General features: G+C 31.6%; 1 protein-coding gene across 1 annotated transcript; it reads left to right on the forward strand.

Moving 5' to 3' along the window:
• Positions 1-4909: 4909 nt before the first annotated feature.
• LOC107931063 (ABC transporter G family member STR) lies at positions 4910-17325 on the forward strand. Its single transcript, XM_016862847.2, has 12 exons — positions 4910-5305; positions 7345-7524; positions 7591-7859; positions 8849-10125; positions 10794-10879; positions 12229-12352; positions 14739-14929; positions 15042-15331; positions 15417-15507; positions 15584-15854; positions 15936-15996; positions 16863-17325. The coding sequence occupies exons 1-12, from the start codon at positions 4925-4927 to the stop codon at positions 16981-16983; spliced, it is 3342 nt and encodes a 1113-aa protein (XP_016718336.2). The 5' UTR covers positions 4910-4924; the 3' UTR covers positions 16984-17325.
• The last annotated feature ends 1005 nt before the right edge of the window (positions 17326-18330 follow it).

Genomic DNA, 18330 nt, shown 5'->3' on the forward strand with positions numbered 1-18330 from the left:
AATGTTTGGGACCTAAATTGTAAAAGAGTTTGAAGTTAGAGTTTTATGTGGAAATTCTGAATTTCAATAGTTATGAAATAACTTATAATGTCTAGGAAAAGTATTAATTGAGAAAATTAGTTTAATTGAGGGGTTAATTAAGTAAGGACTGAATTGTATGAACTGTGAAATGTGGGGCAAAATGAAAATTAACATTTTGCGCTAAAACAGTTTTGGACAGCAGCAATAGTCTAACTTTGAAAAATCTCCAAAAATTGTAAAAATCTAATTAGAGGATGAATAAAATATGAAATTAAAGCTTATTGAGTCTAGTTTCTTATAGAAGAAACGGTGTAAGCAATGGAATTGTAAATCATGAGATATAATAAGTTTTGTGAGACAATGTCAGAATGATTTCGGGTTCCCCTGTTCTGACTTTGGAAAATCATCAAAAATTTGATAAAAATAATTAAGGGATTAAATTTATATGTTTAAAATCCTTAAAGAGTATATTTTCAATAGAAATAAGCGGGAACATCATCCGAATCTCGTACGATGAGATAATTAATTCTTAGTGAAGAAGGGTCGGAACTGTCAGACAGCAAAACAGGGGCAACTTTAAAGAATAAACTGTACTTATTGGCTAAACCAAAAATTCTGAAAATTTTATGGTAATAAGATAAGTAAGTATAGTTTCAGAGAAAATTAGCGGATCTTAATTTCGAGTTCTGTAGCTTAAGATATAAATAATTTAGTGACTATGACGCAAATGGACAGTTTTGAATATACATAAGTAAATAGTGAAATTATTGATAATGTTACTTGTTGCATGTTATATAAATTAAGGATGTGGAATGGAGAGGAGGAGGAGGAAAATATGTATGAATATTCAGCTAGCATGGCTAATTTGTATGTTTTAGGCTCATGGACTAAATTGAATAAAAGTAAAATTTTATGGGAAATTTTGTAAAAAAAATGTTAGAAATGACCAATTTGCATGAAATGGATTATTTTATTATTTAAATTGCAAAATTGAATGAAATTATTAATTTAGCTCAAGATCAGGGAAAAACATGTTTTAAGGATTAAATTGAAAAGTGTTGAAATTATGGAAAATTCTGACATTTTATAGAATTCATAGGTTGTTATCAATTTGTGTGAGAATAACGGCTGGAAATAAGGATTAAATTGTAATAATTTTATTTTATTTTAACCTAAGGATGAAATCATCATTAATTAAAAGTTTGGGGGTAAAATGATAATTTTGTTTAGAGCATTAGTTGAATGTATTATAACATGAAATAAATGAAAACGACGATCAAATTTCTTTATAAAGATCCGGATGACTTGAATACGAGACTTGAACGTCGAAAAGAAAAGATATCGGATTAATGAAATATCTGATAAATGAATCGGTAACTCCGGTAATGCTCTGTAACTCTATTCCAGTGACGGATTCGGGTTAGGGGCGTTACAGTCTTACACTTGAACACTTGCACATTGCCATGATATAATCATGGTTTCATCCGTCAATTCGTCTCTATTCACTAAACAACCGTACTCAATCCTGCGTTCTGCTAAATTTGAACTTTTGCTTCGATTTTCATATTATTACAATATTCATGATTCAATAACAAATATATATACAATAATACATTTAACCATTCTTAGTTTAGCAAATAATTATGAAAGTTTAGGGACTAATCAGCTACTTTTTCTTTTCCTCGACTTGCTTCGGGTTCTCGATCTATCATTGTAAAATCCTTCACTTATCAGTATTGACTTCACATTTACTCTATTTCACATCTTTAATGTTTATAACCCACTTATAAGTAACATTATCTGTAATTTCACTATTTACTTATGTATATTCAATGCTGTTCATCTGTGTCATAGTCACCAATTTATTTTTATCTTGAGCTACAGAACTCCAAATTAGGATCCGCTAATTTTTCCTAAAACTAGCCTCATGTATCTTATTACCATAAAATTTTCAAAATTTTTGGTTTAGCCAATAAGTACAGTTTATTCTTTAAATTCACCCCTGTTCTGCTGTCTGACAATTTCGATCCTTCATCACTAAAAATTAATATTCTCCTTGTACGGGATTCAGATGATGTTCCCATTTGTTTATTTTGAAAATAGACTCATTTAATATTTTAAAAATATAAATTTAAGACCCCAATTATTTTTATCCAATTTTTTATGATTTTCCAAATTCAGAATAGGGGAACCCGAAATCATTCTGACATTGTCTCACAAAATTTATTATATCTCATTATTTACAATTTCATTGCTTACATAGTTTCTTCTATAAGAAACTAGACTCAATAAGCTTTAATTTCATATTTTATTCATCCTCTAATTCAATTTCTACATTTTTTGGTGATTTTTCAAAGTTAGACTACTGCTGCTGTCCAAAACAGTTTTAGTGCAAAATATTGATTTCTATTTCGCCCCAAATTTCACAGTTCATACAATTCAGTCTTTACTCAGTTAACCCGTCAATTAAGCTAATTTTTCTCAATTAATACTTTACCTAGACATTATAAGTTATTTCACAACTATTGAAATTTTGAATTTCCACATAAAACCCTAACTTCAAACTCTTTTACAATTAGGTCCCAAACATTCACTTTCTATTCAATTATTTCAATAAAATCAGCATATAAACAATTTAAAGCTCTAATTTCATGCTAAATCATCATATACTTCTAGCATATATTCATAGCAACTTTCAGTTTCTTTCATAGAATCAAAAACTAATGAATTCAACAAGTGGACCTAGTTGTAAAAGTCAAAAAAACACAAAAATTTCAAGAAATAATCAATAATTACTTACTTTCAGTAAAAATATGAAAAAAATCTTAAGGAAACCCTTATATGGTGTTTATAAACCGCTTATAAGTAACATTATCTGTAATTTCACTATTTACTTATGTATATTCAATGCTGTCCATCTGTGTCATAGTCACTAAATTATTTTTATCTTGAGCTACAGAACTCCAAATTAGGATCCGCTAACTTTTCCTGAAACTAGGCTCACATATCTTCTTACCATAAAATTTTCAAAATTTTTAGTTTAGCCAATAAGTACAGTTTATTCTTTAAATTCACCCCTGTTCTGCTGTCTGACAATTCCGATCCTTCATCACTAAAAATTAATATTCTCCTTGTACGGGATTCAGATGATGTTCCCATTTGTTTATTTTGAAAATAGACTCATTTAAGATTTTAAAAATATAAATTTAAGACCCTAATTATTTTTCTCCAATTTTTTATGATTTTCCCAATTCAGAATAGGGGAACCCGAAATCATTCTGACCTTGTCTCACAAAATTTATTATATCTCATGATTTACAATTCCATTGCTTACATAGTTTCTTCTATAAGAAACTAGACTCAATAAGCTTTAATTTCATATTTTATTCATCCTCTAATTCAATTTGTACATTTTTTGGTGATTTTTCAAAGTTAGACTACCGCTGCTGTCCAAAACAGTTTTAGTGCAAAATATTGATTTTTATTTCGCCCCAAATTTCACAGTTCATACAATTCAGTCTTTGCTCAGTTAACCCCTCAATTAAGCTAATTTTTCTCAATTAATACTTTACCTAGACATTATAAGTTATTTCACAACTATTGAAATTTTGAATTTCCACATAAAACCCTAACTTCAAACTCTTTTGCAATTAGGTCCCAAACATTCACTTTCTATTCAATTATTTCAATAAAATCAGCATATAAACAATTTAAAGCTCTAATTTCATGCTAAATCATCATATACTTCTAGCATATATTCATAGCAACTTTCAGTTTCTTTCATAGAATCAAAAATTAATGAATTCAACAAGTGGACCTAGTTGTAAAAGTCACAAAAACACAAAAATTTCAAGAAATAATCAATAATTACTTACTTTCAGTAAAAATATGAAAAAAAGCTTAAGGAAACCCTTATATGGTGTTTATAAACCGCTTATAAGTAACATTATCTGTAATTTCACTATTTACTTATGTATATTCAATGCTGTCCATCTGTGTCATAGTCACTAAATTATTTTTATCTTGAGCTACAGAACTCCAAATTAGGATCCGCTAATTTTTCCTGAAACTAGGCTCATATATCTTCTTACCATAAAATTTTCAAAATTTTTGGTTTAGCCAATAAGTACAGTTTATTCTTTAAATTCACCCCTATTCTGCTGTCTGACAGTTCCAACCCTTCTTCACTAAAAATTAATTATCTCCTCATACGGGATTCGGATGATGTTCTCGTTTGTTTCTATTGAAAATAGACTCATTCAGGATTTTAAACATATAAATTTAAGCCCATAATTATTTTTATCCAATTTTTGATGATTTTATAAAGTTAGAACAGGGTCGATTGAGTTTTTACTCGATTGATGTAATTGTTAATATAAAAAATGTAAATTTAAATGCGCTGAAACATATTATATTTATATTTAAGAACATAAATAGTTGTAAGTATTGTATCAAAAATGAAATATATGATCATATGGACTATAGTTACGGTGCCATGAAATCTTTTGTCTCATAGCGACGAAAATTTTTGCTCCAACAAGAAAAGCCACGTGTAAAATGTCATTTTCCATTAGATGAAAATAAATAATAATAATAATAATAATATAATAAAAAGTAGTAGGTGCTTAAATGGAACAAAAGGCTTTATCATCTTTACGGTAACACCAAGGCAAAAAATTGACAACCCCAATGGAGCAAAGAAACACATAGCTCATTATTACCGTCCATTTCTTTGTTTTTTCTTCTTTGTCTACAATCTTTCATTACATATTTCCAGGCCAGCAGCTTACCCTTTTGTCCACACTTCATTTTCCCTTCTTTATAACCCCTACACATTTTCAACTCTTAAAAAACTTCAAGGCCTTCATAACTAGCCATAGTTCAAGCAAGTCTTGATTTTCCAATGGCGAAGACAGGGCGGCACACGGCGAACAAAAGTCTAGAGAGTCTTTTAGACATGGACAAATCAGCTGCCACAGTTGGTGGAGGAGGAAGGAAGAGTAATGCCATGGCGCCGCCTATGCCTGTAAGGAAGACGATATCGGGTCATGGGTTCGAGTTCAGTAACCTGTCTTACAGTGTTATCAAGAAACAAAAGAAAGATGGTGAGTGGATCAAGAAAGAAGCTTATCTTCTTAATGATATATCAGGTCAAGCTATGAGAGGTGAAGTGATGGCTATTATGGGACCTAGTGGTGCTGGGAAGTCCACGTTCCTTGATGCTTTGGCTGGTCGGATTGCTAGAGGGAGTCTCCAAGGTTCTGTCAGAATTGATGGCAAGCCGGTCAGTAAATACATACATGTATATATATATATGATATAATTATATACCCTTTTTCAAAGCAGGTTACTGTATGACCTCCATTTCAGTAATTTTCCTTTTAGGACAGAGCAATAAACCTCTTGGATAGGGGCGGAGAGAGGGGCAGACAGTAGTCTTTTCCCTCCAAAAATGAAAATTTGCTATATAGTCTATTTAATTTTTGGGAAATCATAAGTTTATATAGTGATAAATTTACATTTTGACTTTTCAAAAAAAAATTATTCATTTTTTCCCTAATCTATTTTAACAAACTGACCCAAAAAATTTTAATATTTACAAAAATGACCCAGTTTCAAAAACAATCACCAAAATGACCTAAAATGAACAGTAGAATGGGGTTTTGGCCTTCTAATGGCCGGCACCACCTTGTATTTTGACCCCATGATTGCCTGATGATTGTGTCAGGCTTTAAAATTTTGATTTTTTTTTGTTTTGGCATTCCAATGGCCGGCACCAAGGTATTTTTTTTAAATTCATATCATATTGGTATACAAAAATACGAGTATTTAAAAAAAATTAGTGCTGGCATTGTATGGCCGGCACTAGACTACCACAATTAAAAAAAAATTTTGATGCTGGCCTTGTGATAGCTGACGCCAGTACGAGTATTTAAAAAAAATTGATGTTTGCCTTGTAATGACCGGCACCAATACGAGTATTTAAAAAATTTAAATAAAATTGGTGCTAGACTTGTAACGGCCAGCACCAGTACGAGCATTTAAAAAAAAATGGTTTTAGCCTTCTAATGGTCGGCACCAGTACGAATATTTATTTATTTATTTTGTTTTGGCCTTGTAATGACCGGAACCAGTATGAAAAAAAATTCAAAATTTTTTGGTGCTGGCCTTCTAATTGCCGGCACTAGTACGAGTATTTAAAAAAAATGGTTTTGGCCTTCTAATGGCCGACACCAGATACTAGTATTTAAAAAAATTCTGGTGCTAGCCTTCTAATGACCGGCACCTGTACGAAATTTTTTTTCCTGGTGTACGTGCTTCGGGATGGACCTTCGGGTGGTATGAGGATGATCCGGATCGTGTCGAATGTTGAGGCTCGAGGTCATCACCAAAAATATCATCGAACAATGGAGGAATTTCTTGCAGCAGATTCTGATCCAGGTGGTATGATGATGAGCCAGATGCTTAATATTGGGGCTCGAGATCGGGGTTCGAGGCAGTATCGGGCCAGTACCAAAAAAAATTATTTTTAAATACTGGTATCTGGTGCCGGCCATTAGAAGTCCAACACCAAATTTTTTTTTAAATACTCGTACTGGTGCCGGCCATTAGAAGGCCAGCATAAAAAAATTTAAATACTCGTATTTTTGTATACCAGTATGATACGATTTTAAAAAAAATACCCTGGTGCCGGCCATTAGAAGGACAAAACCAGAAAAATCAATTTTTGAAAGCCAGACACAATCATCAAGCAATCATGGGGTCAAAATACAAGGTGGTGCCGGCCATTAGAAGGCCAAAACCCTATTCTACTGTTCATTTCATGTCATTTTGGTGATTGTTTTTAAACCTGAGTTATTTTTGTAAATATTAAAATTTTTTGGGTCAGTTTGATAAAATAGCCGTATTCTTAAGGAGCCCCATTGGCTCAACACTCATAAAGACCCTACCTATTAACCGTTATTTGAGATAATCACTATATCTCATCTGAGATGATTGAAAAAATGTCAAATCACTACCCTACCTATGATTATAGTGGCCAACCATTTGGGTACTTGGCTCTGACCCTTTCATAGGAACTCAACACGTGGCATCTTAAAATCAAGCTAAGAGTAAATAAAATTTAAAGCTACTCAAAACCCAGAGTCTCTCTCTCTCTTCGTATGTCCTTCCTCAACTTTTCTCGCTTTTTCTTATCTCAACCACCTTACACTAAGCGAGACGAATTGCCGATCCTCGCCACCATCTTTGCACAGTTCGATTAACACATCAACAATACATAATTGATTATGGGATATATTGCTTATATTGTTTTTGGTTCAGGTAACTACAAGCTACATGAAGATGATTTCGTCCTATGTAATGCAAGAGGACCAACTTTTTCCAATGTTGACGGTTCAAGAAACCTTCATGTTTGCGGCTGAGGTGCGATTGCCACCTTCTATTTCTAGGGCGGAGAAGAAAAAAAGAGTCAATGAGCTACTAAGTCAATTAGGCTTAGAGGTAAAGTCTTCTGCTCAGCCTTTTACTACATACAATAGGATAGATAATATTTACATTATTATGTAGACTGCAGCACATACATATATTGGGGATGAAGGAAGAAGAGGAGTATCAGGAGGAGAGAGGCGAAGGGTGTCGATTGGCATCGACATCATTCATAAACCACCATTGTTATTCCTCGACGAACCGACATCTGGTCTCGACTCTACGAGCGCTTATAGTGTGGTGGAGAAGGTGAAGGATATAGCTCGAGGTGGTAGCATCATTCTCATGACCATACATCAACCTTCTTTTAGGATTCAATTGCTATTAGATTGTATCACCGTCTTAGCAAGGTACAATGCTTTAAATTATCAATCTCTCTTCATGCTAGAAAGTTTTAGAATATGATTGGTGATGAATCTATAGATTTTACCAGGTGATAGTGGCTTATAAATATACAAAATTGACTTCAAATATATTTTAAATACGTAGACATGTCGGTAAAAGTAACATAGAGGTCCTTATATTAGGAGTCAGACTGCATTTTGCCCCTTCTACTAAAAAAATTGACAAATTAGACCTTAAATGTTAAATAAAAGAGCAAATTGGTCATTTTTTTAAAATTTTTTATCCATTTGTACTGTTCAAAATAGGGCATGGTTGATTGAATAACAAACACGGCACATGTACCTAAGGCTGATGTACAGGGATAGGTTTTAAATAGTAGAAATGGATAGAAGTTTTAATAGAAGGATTAATTTGCTTTTTAATCTAATGTATATGGACCGATTTGCCATTTTTTTAATAGAAGGAGCAAAATGCAATCCAACTCCCAGTATAGAGACTTCCATATGGTACTTTTATAGTAAACATGTTTGTATTAAGAGGTGTGGATCTTTATAAGAGTTAGGACTTTGGACCTCAAAATATTTGAAAAATTATCATTAAGCCCTTCAAAATTTTGAAATTTTTTCTAAAATCTTTTAAAATTTTAATTGAACCCTCCATGTGTATTTAAAATTGTCATATAGATGCATGTATTTAAAAGTTCATCCACATGCTTTATACTATTTGAGCTCTAATGGCTAGGCTAATGAAAGCACTTATGAAACATTTTAAGGTTTAGGACCAATTTAAAATTTAGACCATAGTTTAAGGGCATCTTATGAGATTAACCCAAAATTAAAACATATATAAAGGTGCTATCATTGACATTAGGTTTGAAATAAGATTAGAACCCATGAAAATGTTAACAATATAATGGATGGTAGTACTTTATTATGTACATATACACATTGTTACTAATGAACTAAGCTATGTATATATTTACAAAATGTTACAGGGGTAGACTAATATATATGGGAAGCCCAGCCTCTCTCCCGGCTCACCTTTCTGGTTTCGGAAGACCAGTTCCCGACGGTGAGAACAGTCTTGAATATCTCCTCGACTTAATCAAAGAATACGATGAATCAACTGTCGGACTGGACCCTCTCGTAGTGTACCAATGTAATGGTATCAAACCAGACCAAGTTGCACGAACACCGGTTCCAAAAACACCCAAAACACCTAAAACACCGAAGAACATGAAAACACCTGGTTCCAGACATGCTATTAACCTACGCAGCAATGCTTTCTCTCTTACAAATCAATCACAGTCCGGCCAATTTGATTACAACGAAGATGAAGATGAAGAAGAAGAAAACTTTAATTACTCATTGGAACGGAAATCATCCCGGTGGCGACCTCAGACTCCAATGAGTACTTCACACAGTGGTGCTTACCCACGTTTGGCTTCTCAATTCTATAAAGATTTCTCCATTTGGGTTTACCGTGGTGTTACCGGAACTCCTCGTCGTGCACCATCGTGGACACCGACGACAACTCCTGGTGTAACACCGGCTACAACTCCTGGTGTAAGAAGCTATGTTTTCGGCCGACAGCATGCAATGGCTCAACCCCAAACACCTTCACACTACCGAAAGACCCCGATTGCTTACAGTTCGTCATACGAAGAATTTGACATGGAAGAAGTGTTGGACAAGCCAGAACACGGCCCCAAGTTCGCTAACCCATGGCTGAGAGAAGTCGCAGTGCTGTCGTGGAGGACGGCGCTTAACGTGGTTCGTACACCGGAGCTTTTCCTTTCTCGGGAAATCGTATTGACGGTCATGGCGGTGATTTTATCTTCCCTATTCCGAAACTTAAGCCATCACGATTTTCAGACGATCAACCGGCTGTTAAATTTCTACATCTTCGCCATTTGTTTAGTCTTTTTCTCCTCCAACGATGCCGTCCCAACTTTCATCCAAGAACGGTTCATCTTCATTAGAGAGACCTCTCATAACGCTTATCGTGCGTCATCTTATGTCATCTCTTCCCTCATTGTCTACCTCCCGTTCTTCGCTATCCAAGGCTTCACATTCGCCGCCATTACCAAATATTGGCTTCGCCTACAAAGCAGCGTATTAAACTTCTGGTTAATTCTGTACGCTTCTCTAATCACCACCAATGCTTACGTCATGCTAGTGAGTGCACTCGTCCCGAGTTACATCACTGGTTACGCCGTCGTAATCGCTACCACAGCTCTTTTCTTCCTCACTTGTGGGTTCTTTCTTAAAGGTAACAAAATACCCATTTATTGGAGATGGTTACATTACATTTCCGCCATTAAATACCCTTTTGAAGCTTTGTTGGTGAATGAGTTTAAAGATAAAGAAATTTGTATTTCCGGTAACCCATCGGATCTTTCGCCGGGTCCTTTAGGGGAGTTGAAACATAGTGATTTGCACCTTAAAAACAAAGCACTTGCAGATTGCACCATGATAGGAGAAGACGTGATATCATCTATGGGGATTAAATTGGAGAATCTTTGGTATGATATCCTTATATTGTTAGCTTGGGGTGTACTTTACCGCCTATTTTTCTACGTGGTTCTTAGATTTTATTCTAAGAACGAGAGAAAATAAAAAAAAGTGTAAAAGCGTGTTTTATCTTTCTGGGATTTTTGTCCCATGTTTGTAACTTTGAAGGTTTCAAGTTCATTGCTAATGCATCAACATATCATTGTCATTTAATTAAAGTACACTTTTTAGAGACACCATTTAACTAGATTACCATGATTAGAGAAATTAATTATACAATAATTAATTGAATCATATGTTTGTGTCATTGTCTTTATGACAAGGAAGTCCTCAAACATTTTTTCCTCAACAAAAAATTGGTATGCACTGTTAATTTGCATTATTATTATTTTACGATATCTAATTTCATCACTATCTAAACTGAAGTCATCACCGCTAAGGGTGAGTTTGGATGGGCGATACGTTTACCTGCGGTTAGTGTAAAAATAGTGGTGACAGTGAGATTAGATACTGTAACGTGAGATAAAAAGTAAGCTAAACGCACCACACCGCCGCCCCAAACGCACTCTAAGAAAACTAATCCCATTGCATATTCAAATGAATTTATATATAAAAATATAACGAACACACTTAATTATACTAGAAATAAAATTATATTTTATTCTCTTTATTGAAAAATATATAAATTAATCTTTATACGATAAATTTAAAAATAAACTAATCATTTCTCTTAAAAAATTATTCAATTAAATGAATAATCTAAAAAATAATAATAAGTTTGAGCGTGGCGAAACCTTATTGGGCCTTTAGGATTTAACTGATCGTTTGTCGTCACTCTCTCTGAAGCCCGCGAATCTTAATATTAAAACCTTATTTTGGCTAGTGAATATATAAATATATAATTTTTTGTTTGTTCGAAATTTTCGCTCGTGAATCATTGTTTACTCACTCAACAAATCTCATTTTACGAGATAATATATTGTAAGACATCGTGGCTTTTTAATTAACAATAATGGATTTTTTTTAATTAATTTAAGGAGTTGAAAACAAATCTCACTATTATTATTATTTTTTAAACCCACATGGCTTCTACGGTGTAACCTGTTAGTGTTTTTCTTCTCTTTTTTACTTCACAATTGTTTAAAATTTATGATTATTATATTGTTTTATATTTAAGTTTAATTTGAATATTCAATTTTTTTCATATTAAAAATTTTATTGAAAATTTAATCATTTATATATTTATGTTGATATTTTTCTCATATTATGTTATATTATATTTTAATTATTTTTATGAAATAAAGTAATAGTTATTCTCCCAATTAGATAAAATTTTCCTTTTTATTTTTGAATTTTTTTCGAGGCTTGATAAGTTGAGAATCATCACTTCAAAGTTTCAAGTTTTTTTTAGATTTTATATAAAATTTTTAAAAATTTCAGACATTATTACAACTTAACAAAAATATAAGTCAGAAACTAAATTTAAAAAGTTAGGACAGATTAAAAAAATTAAATACCAATTTGAAAAGAATTACAAAATACAAGGAAAGGAAATAAAAAAAAGTGATCTTTAAAAATATTTTTAAAAAATAATAGTTCAGTCCACACTCCACCATGTGATTTTCATTAAAGTTAAAAAGTCAGACTCTCTCTCTCTCTCTCTTTTTCTCCTTCCACGCCCTTTAATTTAATTTAATTATAATACAAAAACATATATAATATATTTATATAGTGCTTCCTCTTCTCTTTTGTTCCTTTGCTTCCCTTCTCTTCCATACCTTTTTTTCTCCTGCTCCAAGAAGCTAAGCATTGTCTTTTTTAAGAGAAAATTTTCCATTCGATTTTTGTTTTTTTTTGGTAGATTTTATATATTTTAAGCCCTTTTCTTTTGGAGATTATGGAGAGAGATTTTATCGGTTTGAGGTCCAAAAATGCTGCAATTACAATCAAAGTAGAGCCTTCCAATGCTCAGCCTGATGATTCAGGTAATTGATTTTATTTCGGAATTTTTTAAATATTTTTTGCTGTTGAAATAATGACGGTGTTGAATTAGGCTACGTATATTTAGTTTTTGTATTCGTTTTTCTTCTTTGAGTAATTTAATGCATTTTCTCGAGTTTCTCAAGTTTCTCGGGAACCAAACAAGTGGTAAGGTAGGGTAGGAAAAGTTTTGCGCCAACAAGAAAACCCACGAGTAAAATGTCCTTTTCGTTTAAATGAAAATAAATAATAACAATATAATAAACATTTTTTAAAAAAAAAAGCGCGTTGGGGTACAACCCTTGGATTTACACAAGGTACAATTACTTTAATGCAGTCCTAGGTACTTTTAATAAAGCTTGACAATTTGTCAGTGGCTGTATGTTGCTTTGAGCGTTAGATTCTTAGTTTTGGTTAGGTGTTACTCGGTGTACTTTACCATTAAATATATATATTATTTAATATATAGTATTTTTTTTATATCCTCTGTCCATACTATTTAATAGATTAATGGTAAAATTTATTAATTCTAAAAATGAAAATAAAAAATGGTTATGTGTTTTATTTATCATTTTTAATTTTCAAACATTAATTGGTGGCACATGTTAGTTTATTTACCTGTTAAAATATTTAATGATATATGTATCAAATAATTATTTTTAAAAAATAAAATTAAAATTAAAATTAAAATTGTACATTAACTTTTATTTTATGTAATTTTATAAATAAAATTTTAATTTAATTTAATTTTTATAAATTATTAATATAATTATTAATATAACATTATTTTTTATATTTATGTATTACGTACACAAATAATTATATTTCTCTAATTTAAAGTTATTTGATGTATTTATTTTTTTAAATATATATAATTATACTAAATCTAAATTTATGTATTAAATTACAAATTAAAAAATAAAAATCGTATCTAGAAAAGTCTAGAATTCTTGTGAAATTTTTGCATAATATGTCTAATAATAATATAATAATAATTTATATTTGTCGAAAATAATGCTATGTATGTTTAATAAAATAATAAAAAATATTATTCAAGTGATGATTGATAATTGAAAATGTAATTATAAATTAATTTTTTATTTGCGACAAATACTAATGTGAGCAGTCGGTGCGTGGTAAACAATAACCCGGAATCATTTTTGTCTCTGTAAGCAAAAGCTTGTCCTTTTTTTTTTTTTACTCGATTTAAAAACGAATAAAAAGAAAGATGCAAAAAATATTTTAAATCAATTTTTAAATTTAGTTGTTGAGTACATATTAAAATGCGGCATATTGAGTTGTCGAGACTAGGGATTCTAGTGGTATATTTATTGTTTATTAAAATATCTGAAGCCATTAAATATTTCATATAAGGGAATTCAAATAACGTAATTGACATATTTGATACTATTTAATCTAAAGCCAATATTCGAATTATGATGTACAATTTTTTTATTAAATTAGTTTATTTTATTTTATTTATATGTGAAAAGAAATAAATTTTAGTTAAGATTTTATTTTAATAAAATATTTAAAATTTATATTTAATAGTATTATTAATATATTATAATTTTTAACTTAAAAATTTTAAAAAAATCGATATGATTTAAATTTTAAATGTTATTATAATGATCTCAAATGCTGGTATTATAGTTTTGTACAAATCTCCTCTTTGAGTTGTGAATATTAAATATTTTAAATTATTAAATTACGTTATCATTAATTGTGCTTGGATTAGATCATTTGAGATAAAATAATATATAAGGCTATAAAAAAGACAATTTTATTATAAAATGTTAACAGATAACATGGTTGCGTGTTAATAAAAATAACATGGGTGGGTACAACATGATTAAATAATGCTCTTATCAAGGACTTAAATTATTAAGCTTTATTTTTTTTTTCATAAATGTGGCATTTAGAGAGGTAATGACATGTGATATGAACATATTTTTTTATGGAAATACTCATTAAATAAATTATTTTATTTACAATGTGATGAATAATATATTTTATTCCAATGCCATAGATGATCTGACCAATGGGTTCCTTTTTTTTTTATTTCTTTTCCAGTACTTGGCAAGGTGTTGTACTTTTTTTTTCTCTATCCATCTATTAAAATAAACAACATGAATTGGATTCTTCATGATATGATGTATGGTAGTTTTGGCTTCATATATATATTTTTAATTTAGTCTTATTTTTTTAAAATGTCAATAAATGCTTCATTTACAATTCTAATAATTGTAAGAAGCAAGCTCTTTTGACCTTATTCTATAAGTTCTATAAGGTCCCCAATCAACAACATAAACATTTATATATTTTTCATCTTGAACCAAATAAGATTAGCTGTGTTTATGTAATAGAAAAATCATATTTTGGTTTCTACAGTGTTGTTGAGGGGTTCAGGGATGCAGTTGTCTTTCTCAAACAAGGTATCTACAGTTCCTCAGTTCTTGTCGTTTGATGGTGCTCGAGACGATAAACCGAGAAAAGCCACGCATGACACTCTGTTGTCATCCGGTTTTATGACTATTCCAGCTGCTGATTCTAACAAGAAACCGCATCCTGGCTTGACTCAGGTTTGTCGATTCACATCATGAACTTCTTGGTTCAACGATTTCTTTATTCATATAACTGGTTGGCTTTTAGTTTCATTGCTAGTTTACTGATTTTTCGTCCTATGACTGGCAGAAACAAGGGGGAAACCACTATGCGGCTACCACCTATGGTCTCCAACAACTCGATGGACACCAATCCCGCCTTTCCCACGAAGCAAGGATATTTCCAAGTTCAAGTCAGCCGAATCACACGATTACGGTTTCCATGAACACTCCTCTTCTCCAACCCCATCTTGCTTCCCCCGGACAGAACATAATCGGTCATACTATAAACCCGCAACCTTTTACCGGAGTTCCAATCATGGCTGCACCTGTATCTGTTGTTCCTCCATCAAGTCCTATCATCGGTACTACCGATCTTAGGTATCTAAACTTCCATTGCAAGTTATTTGTTGAATCTGAATAACAGTATGATAAATATTTAGCTTAAACCTGCAACCTTCTGTAGGAATGCTGCCAAATCTTCTAGGGCACCAGCTCAATTGACTATCTTTTATGCTGGATCTGTATGTGTGTACGATGATGTATCTCCCGACAAGGTGACCATATTACTTCTTCGTATTTTGTTGAACTGTTGGACACAGTTAATATTTAGTTCTTTGCTTCCATATCTAGGCCCAAGCTATTATGTTACTTGCTGGAAACGTTTCTTCTACGACTCAAAGTAAAACGGCACCTGTGACTCAACCGCAGACACATATTCCACGACCTTGTACCTTGTCCCCTTTCTCGGGTCTTCCAAATCACCTTTCTGTAACCTCCCATGTCAGTTTACAGCCTGTTGCAGGATCTAGTGGCACCAATGAACTAACAGCTGCAACAAGGATAGGAGCTTTAGCATCTACTAATAACCAACCAGATCCTCCAAAATTGGTTAATCCTGCAGGTACTAACCTCTTTCTTTTCAGGTAGGATTCTCCGGTACTCTGCTTTTGTTTTCTGAGAGTCATGTTATCTTTTCTTGCAGTTGCTGTGCCTCAGGCTCGTAAAGCATCCTTGGCTCGATTTTTAGAGAAGCGTAAAGAAAGGTATTTGCTTGTTTTATCAATTTGATGACAATCATTTGAATGTTCATTGAAATGGTACATATTAGATGCCTGTGAAAATATGTTACCATAATGTATTTCAAAAGAACTTATCTTACGTCACTTAGATATGCCTCTTGACAGCCACAATGAGGGTAAAAGTATCATGGAGACTGTTGTAGTAGGAGTTATATTGCATTTTGCCTCTTTTACTGAACAAAATGAATAAATTAGTCCCTACATATTAAATTAAAGAGGAAACTAGTTCTTTCAGTTAAAATTTTCATTTATTTTTACTGTTAAAAACTGACATAGTTGATGGAATAAATAGTTACACATTAAGTGCCATGTGTATCTCATGACAACGTACAGAGACTAGTTTTTAACCGTAAAAATGAAAAAAAATTTTAATAGGACCAATTTGCTCTTTGATCTAATATAGATGAAATAATTTGCTCATTTTTTAATAGAGGGGGCAAAATGCAATCTGACTCCTAGTACAAGGACCTCTATAGTACTTTTACCCCATAATGAGTTATTAGGTGAGTAAGAACCAAAAGAAAGAAATGCCTCATGTGCACTAGAACTATGCCCGATGTACAAGAATATGGCGAAGCCTTGCTTTTGCTTTTGTTCTTCCTGTTCCTTTTGAAATGCGGTGTTCTACATGCCTCAAGCATTATTTCCAGTTTCTATCACCTTGATCCATTGTTTTTACTACCACCCTTGCAGTACGGATTTTGGTGGTACCGAGAATACACACACTCACACACATATACATATACAGTTAGAAAATGAGAATTGAACATTTATGCTGCATTGCAAATCTGAGTTTCCAAGACTTTACATTACTCCGGTTTACATTTCAGGGTATCAAACACCTCACCGTACAACATCTGCAAAAGATCTGAATCTGGCCCTCTTGCATCTGATGGCATAAGTTTTTCCGTGACTTCTGCTGGATCTAGTCCTTTACAAGCCATCAATTAAGGATCGAGCCTCGAGACTTTTTTGGACCGTGGGTCTAATAGATAATGTAAGAGCTCATTGCAGACATTTGTTTTTGTTGATAATCAAATGAATTCGATTATTTTGATGTCAAATTTTAGGTCGAGTTATATACATACATATATATATATATATGGTGGTCATATGTTTTTGGTTTTCTTGTTCCGAAATGCTTAGATTCGGAGTTTTTTTTGTATCAGTTTTCTTTTGGGATGACTTTTTAGAACATCATGTAACTCTTATTGTTGTATGTTCTACACGTTGATTGTAGAAAGCATAATTTTGTATTCATCTGTGCTAATAATATGTTGCCGGATTTTGATATTCCAGTTGAGAATATGGGTGCTCATTTCTTGCATATCTTTGTGTTACATGTATAAATATCACTGAAGCTGCGCAACTTATGGAATTTTCTTTCCTTTGGATATACGTAAAGCTATGTAGAAAATAAATAGGTTAAATAACTGTTTGGAACTTATACTTGGCAACAACTTTCACTTGTCTAAGTTAGTCCCTAAACTTCACAATTGTTTCCACATTGAAACCTAAACTTTGGAGTTTTAAGAAAATAAACTTGGATAAAAAAAAATTCAAGTCCCAATGTGAAAACAATTACTAAGTTCATGTACTAGTTTAGACACAAAGAAAACTTTAAAACCTAGTGTGGAAATAATTATCAAGTTCAAAAATTAATTAAGATAAAAAAAATTCAAATTTCAATATAAAAGTAGTTACCTAATTCAAACCTCAAAAAGTAATTCAAACTTATATAGGTAAAAGAAACTTATGAATAAATTTAATTTGATACAGGCAAATTTTTTGAATTTTGAAATAGTTAGATGATAATTTAGTTTGGCTCAATTTTTTATTTTTATATTAATTTTGAGTTCTTACTTTTTTTAATAGAATGAAATTTATTTTATTTGATAAAAGTTTTAAAAAAGAATTTATAAACATTACTAAAAATTAATTTTACAAATATACAAAAAAAATCATTATTATTTATATTCTATTTCGGTTTCTCAGCTGTTCTTAACCAATTTCCGATTTCACAACTTTTCTTTCTTGGTTATATTGCCATCTATATCGTTTTCATTTCTCTTTTCATTTTTTTTTAAATTTGATAATTAAATCTTTTTTATACCTGTATTTGTTTTTGTCCTCTTTGACATTTGAACTTGATACTTTATTTCTTTTGTCCCCTTTAATATTTGATTTTAATCCCTAAACTTGAATCTAATTAAGATTTGAAGACACGATTATACAATATAATTACTTTTAAAAGATCAAGTGATAATAATATAATCTCATAATATCACATCGAACTTT

This window comes from Gossypium hirsutum, chromosome A12 (genome assembly GCF_007990345.1).
Source record: "Gossypium hirsutum isolate 1008001.06 chromosome A12, Gossypium_hirsutum_v2.1, whole genome shotgun sequence".
Taxonomy (NCBI): Eukaryota; Viridiplantae; Streptophyta; class Magnoliopsida; order Malvales; family Malvaceae; genus Gossypium; species Gossypium hirsutum.

Bases quoted from the DNA above. Each gene is read 5' to 3' on its own strand.
- LOC107931063 (XM_016862847.2), top strand. From the start codon at position 4,925: ATGGCGAAGACAGGGCGGCACACGGCGAACAAAAGTCTAGAGAGTCTT. The intron at 7,860-8,848 runs GTACAATGCTTT...AAAATGTTACAG, and splicing joins TGTATCACCGTCTTAGCAAG to GGGTAGACTAATATATATGG. The intron at 10,126-10,793 runs GTAACAAAATAC...TCTAAACTGAAG, and splicing joins TTGTGGGTTCTTTCTTAAAG to TCATCACCGCTAAGGGTGAG.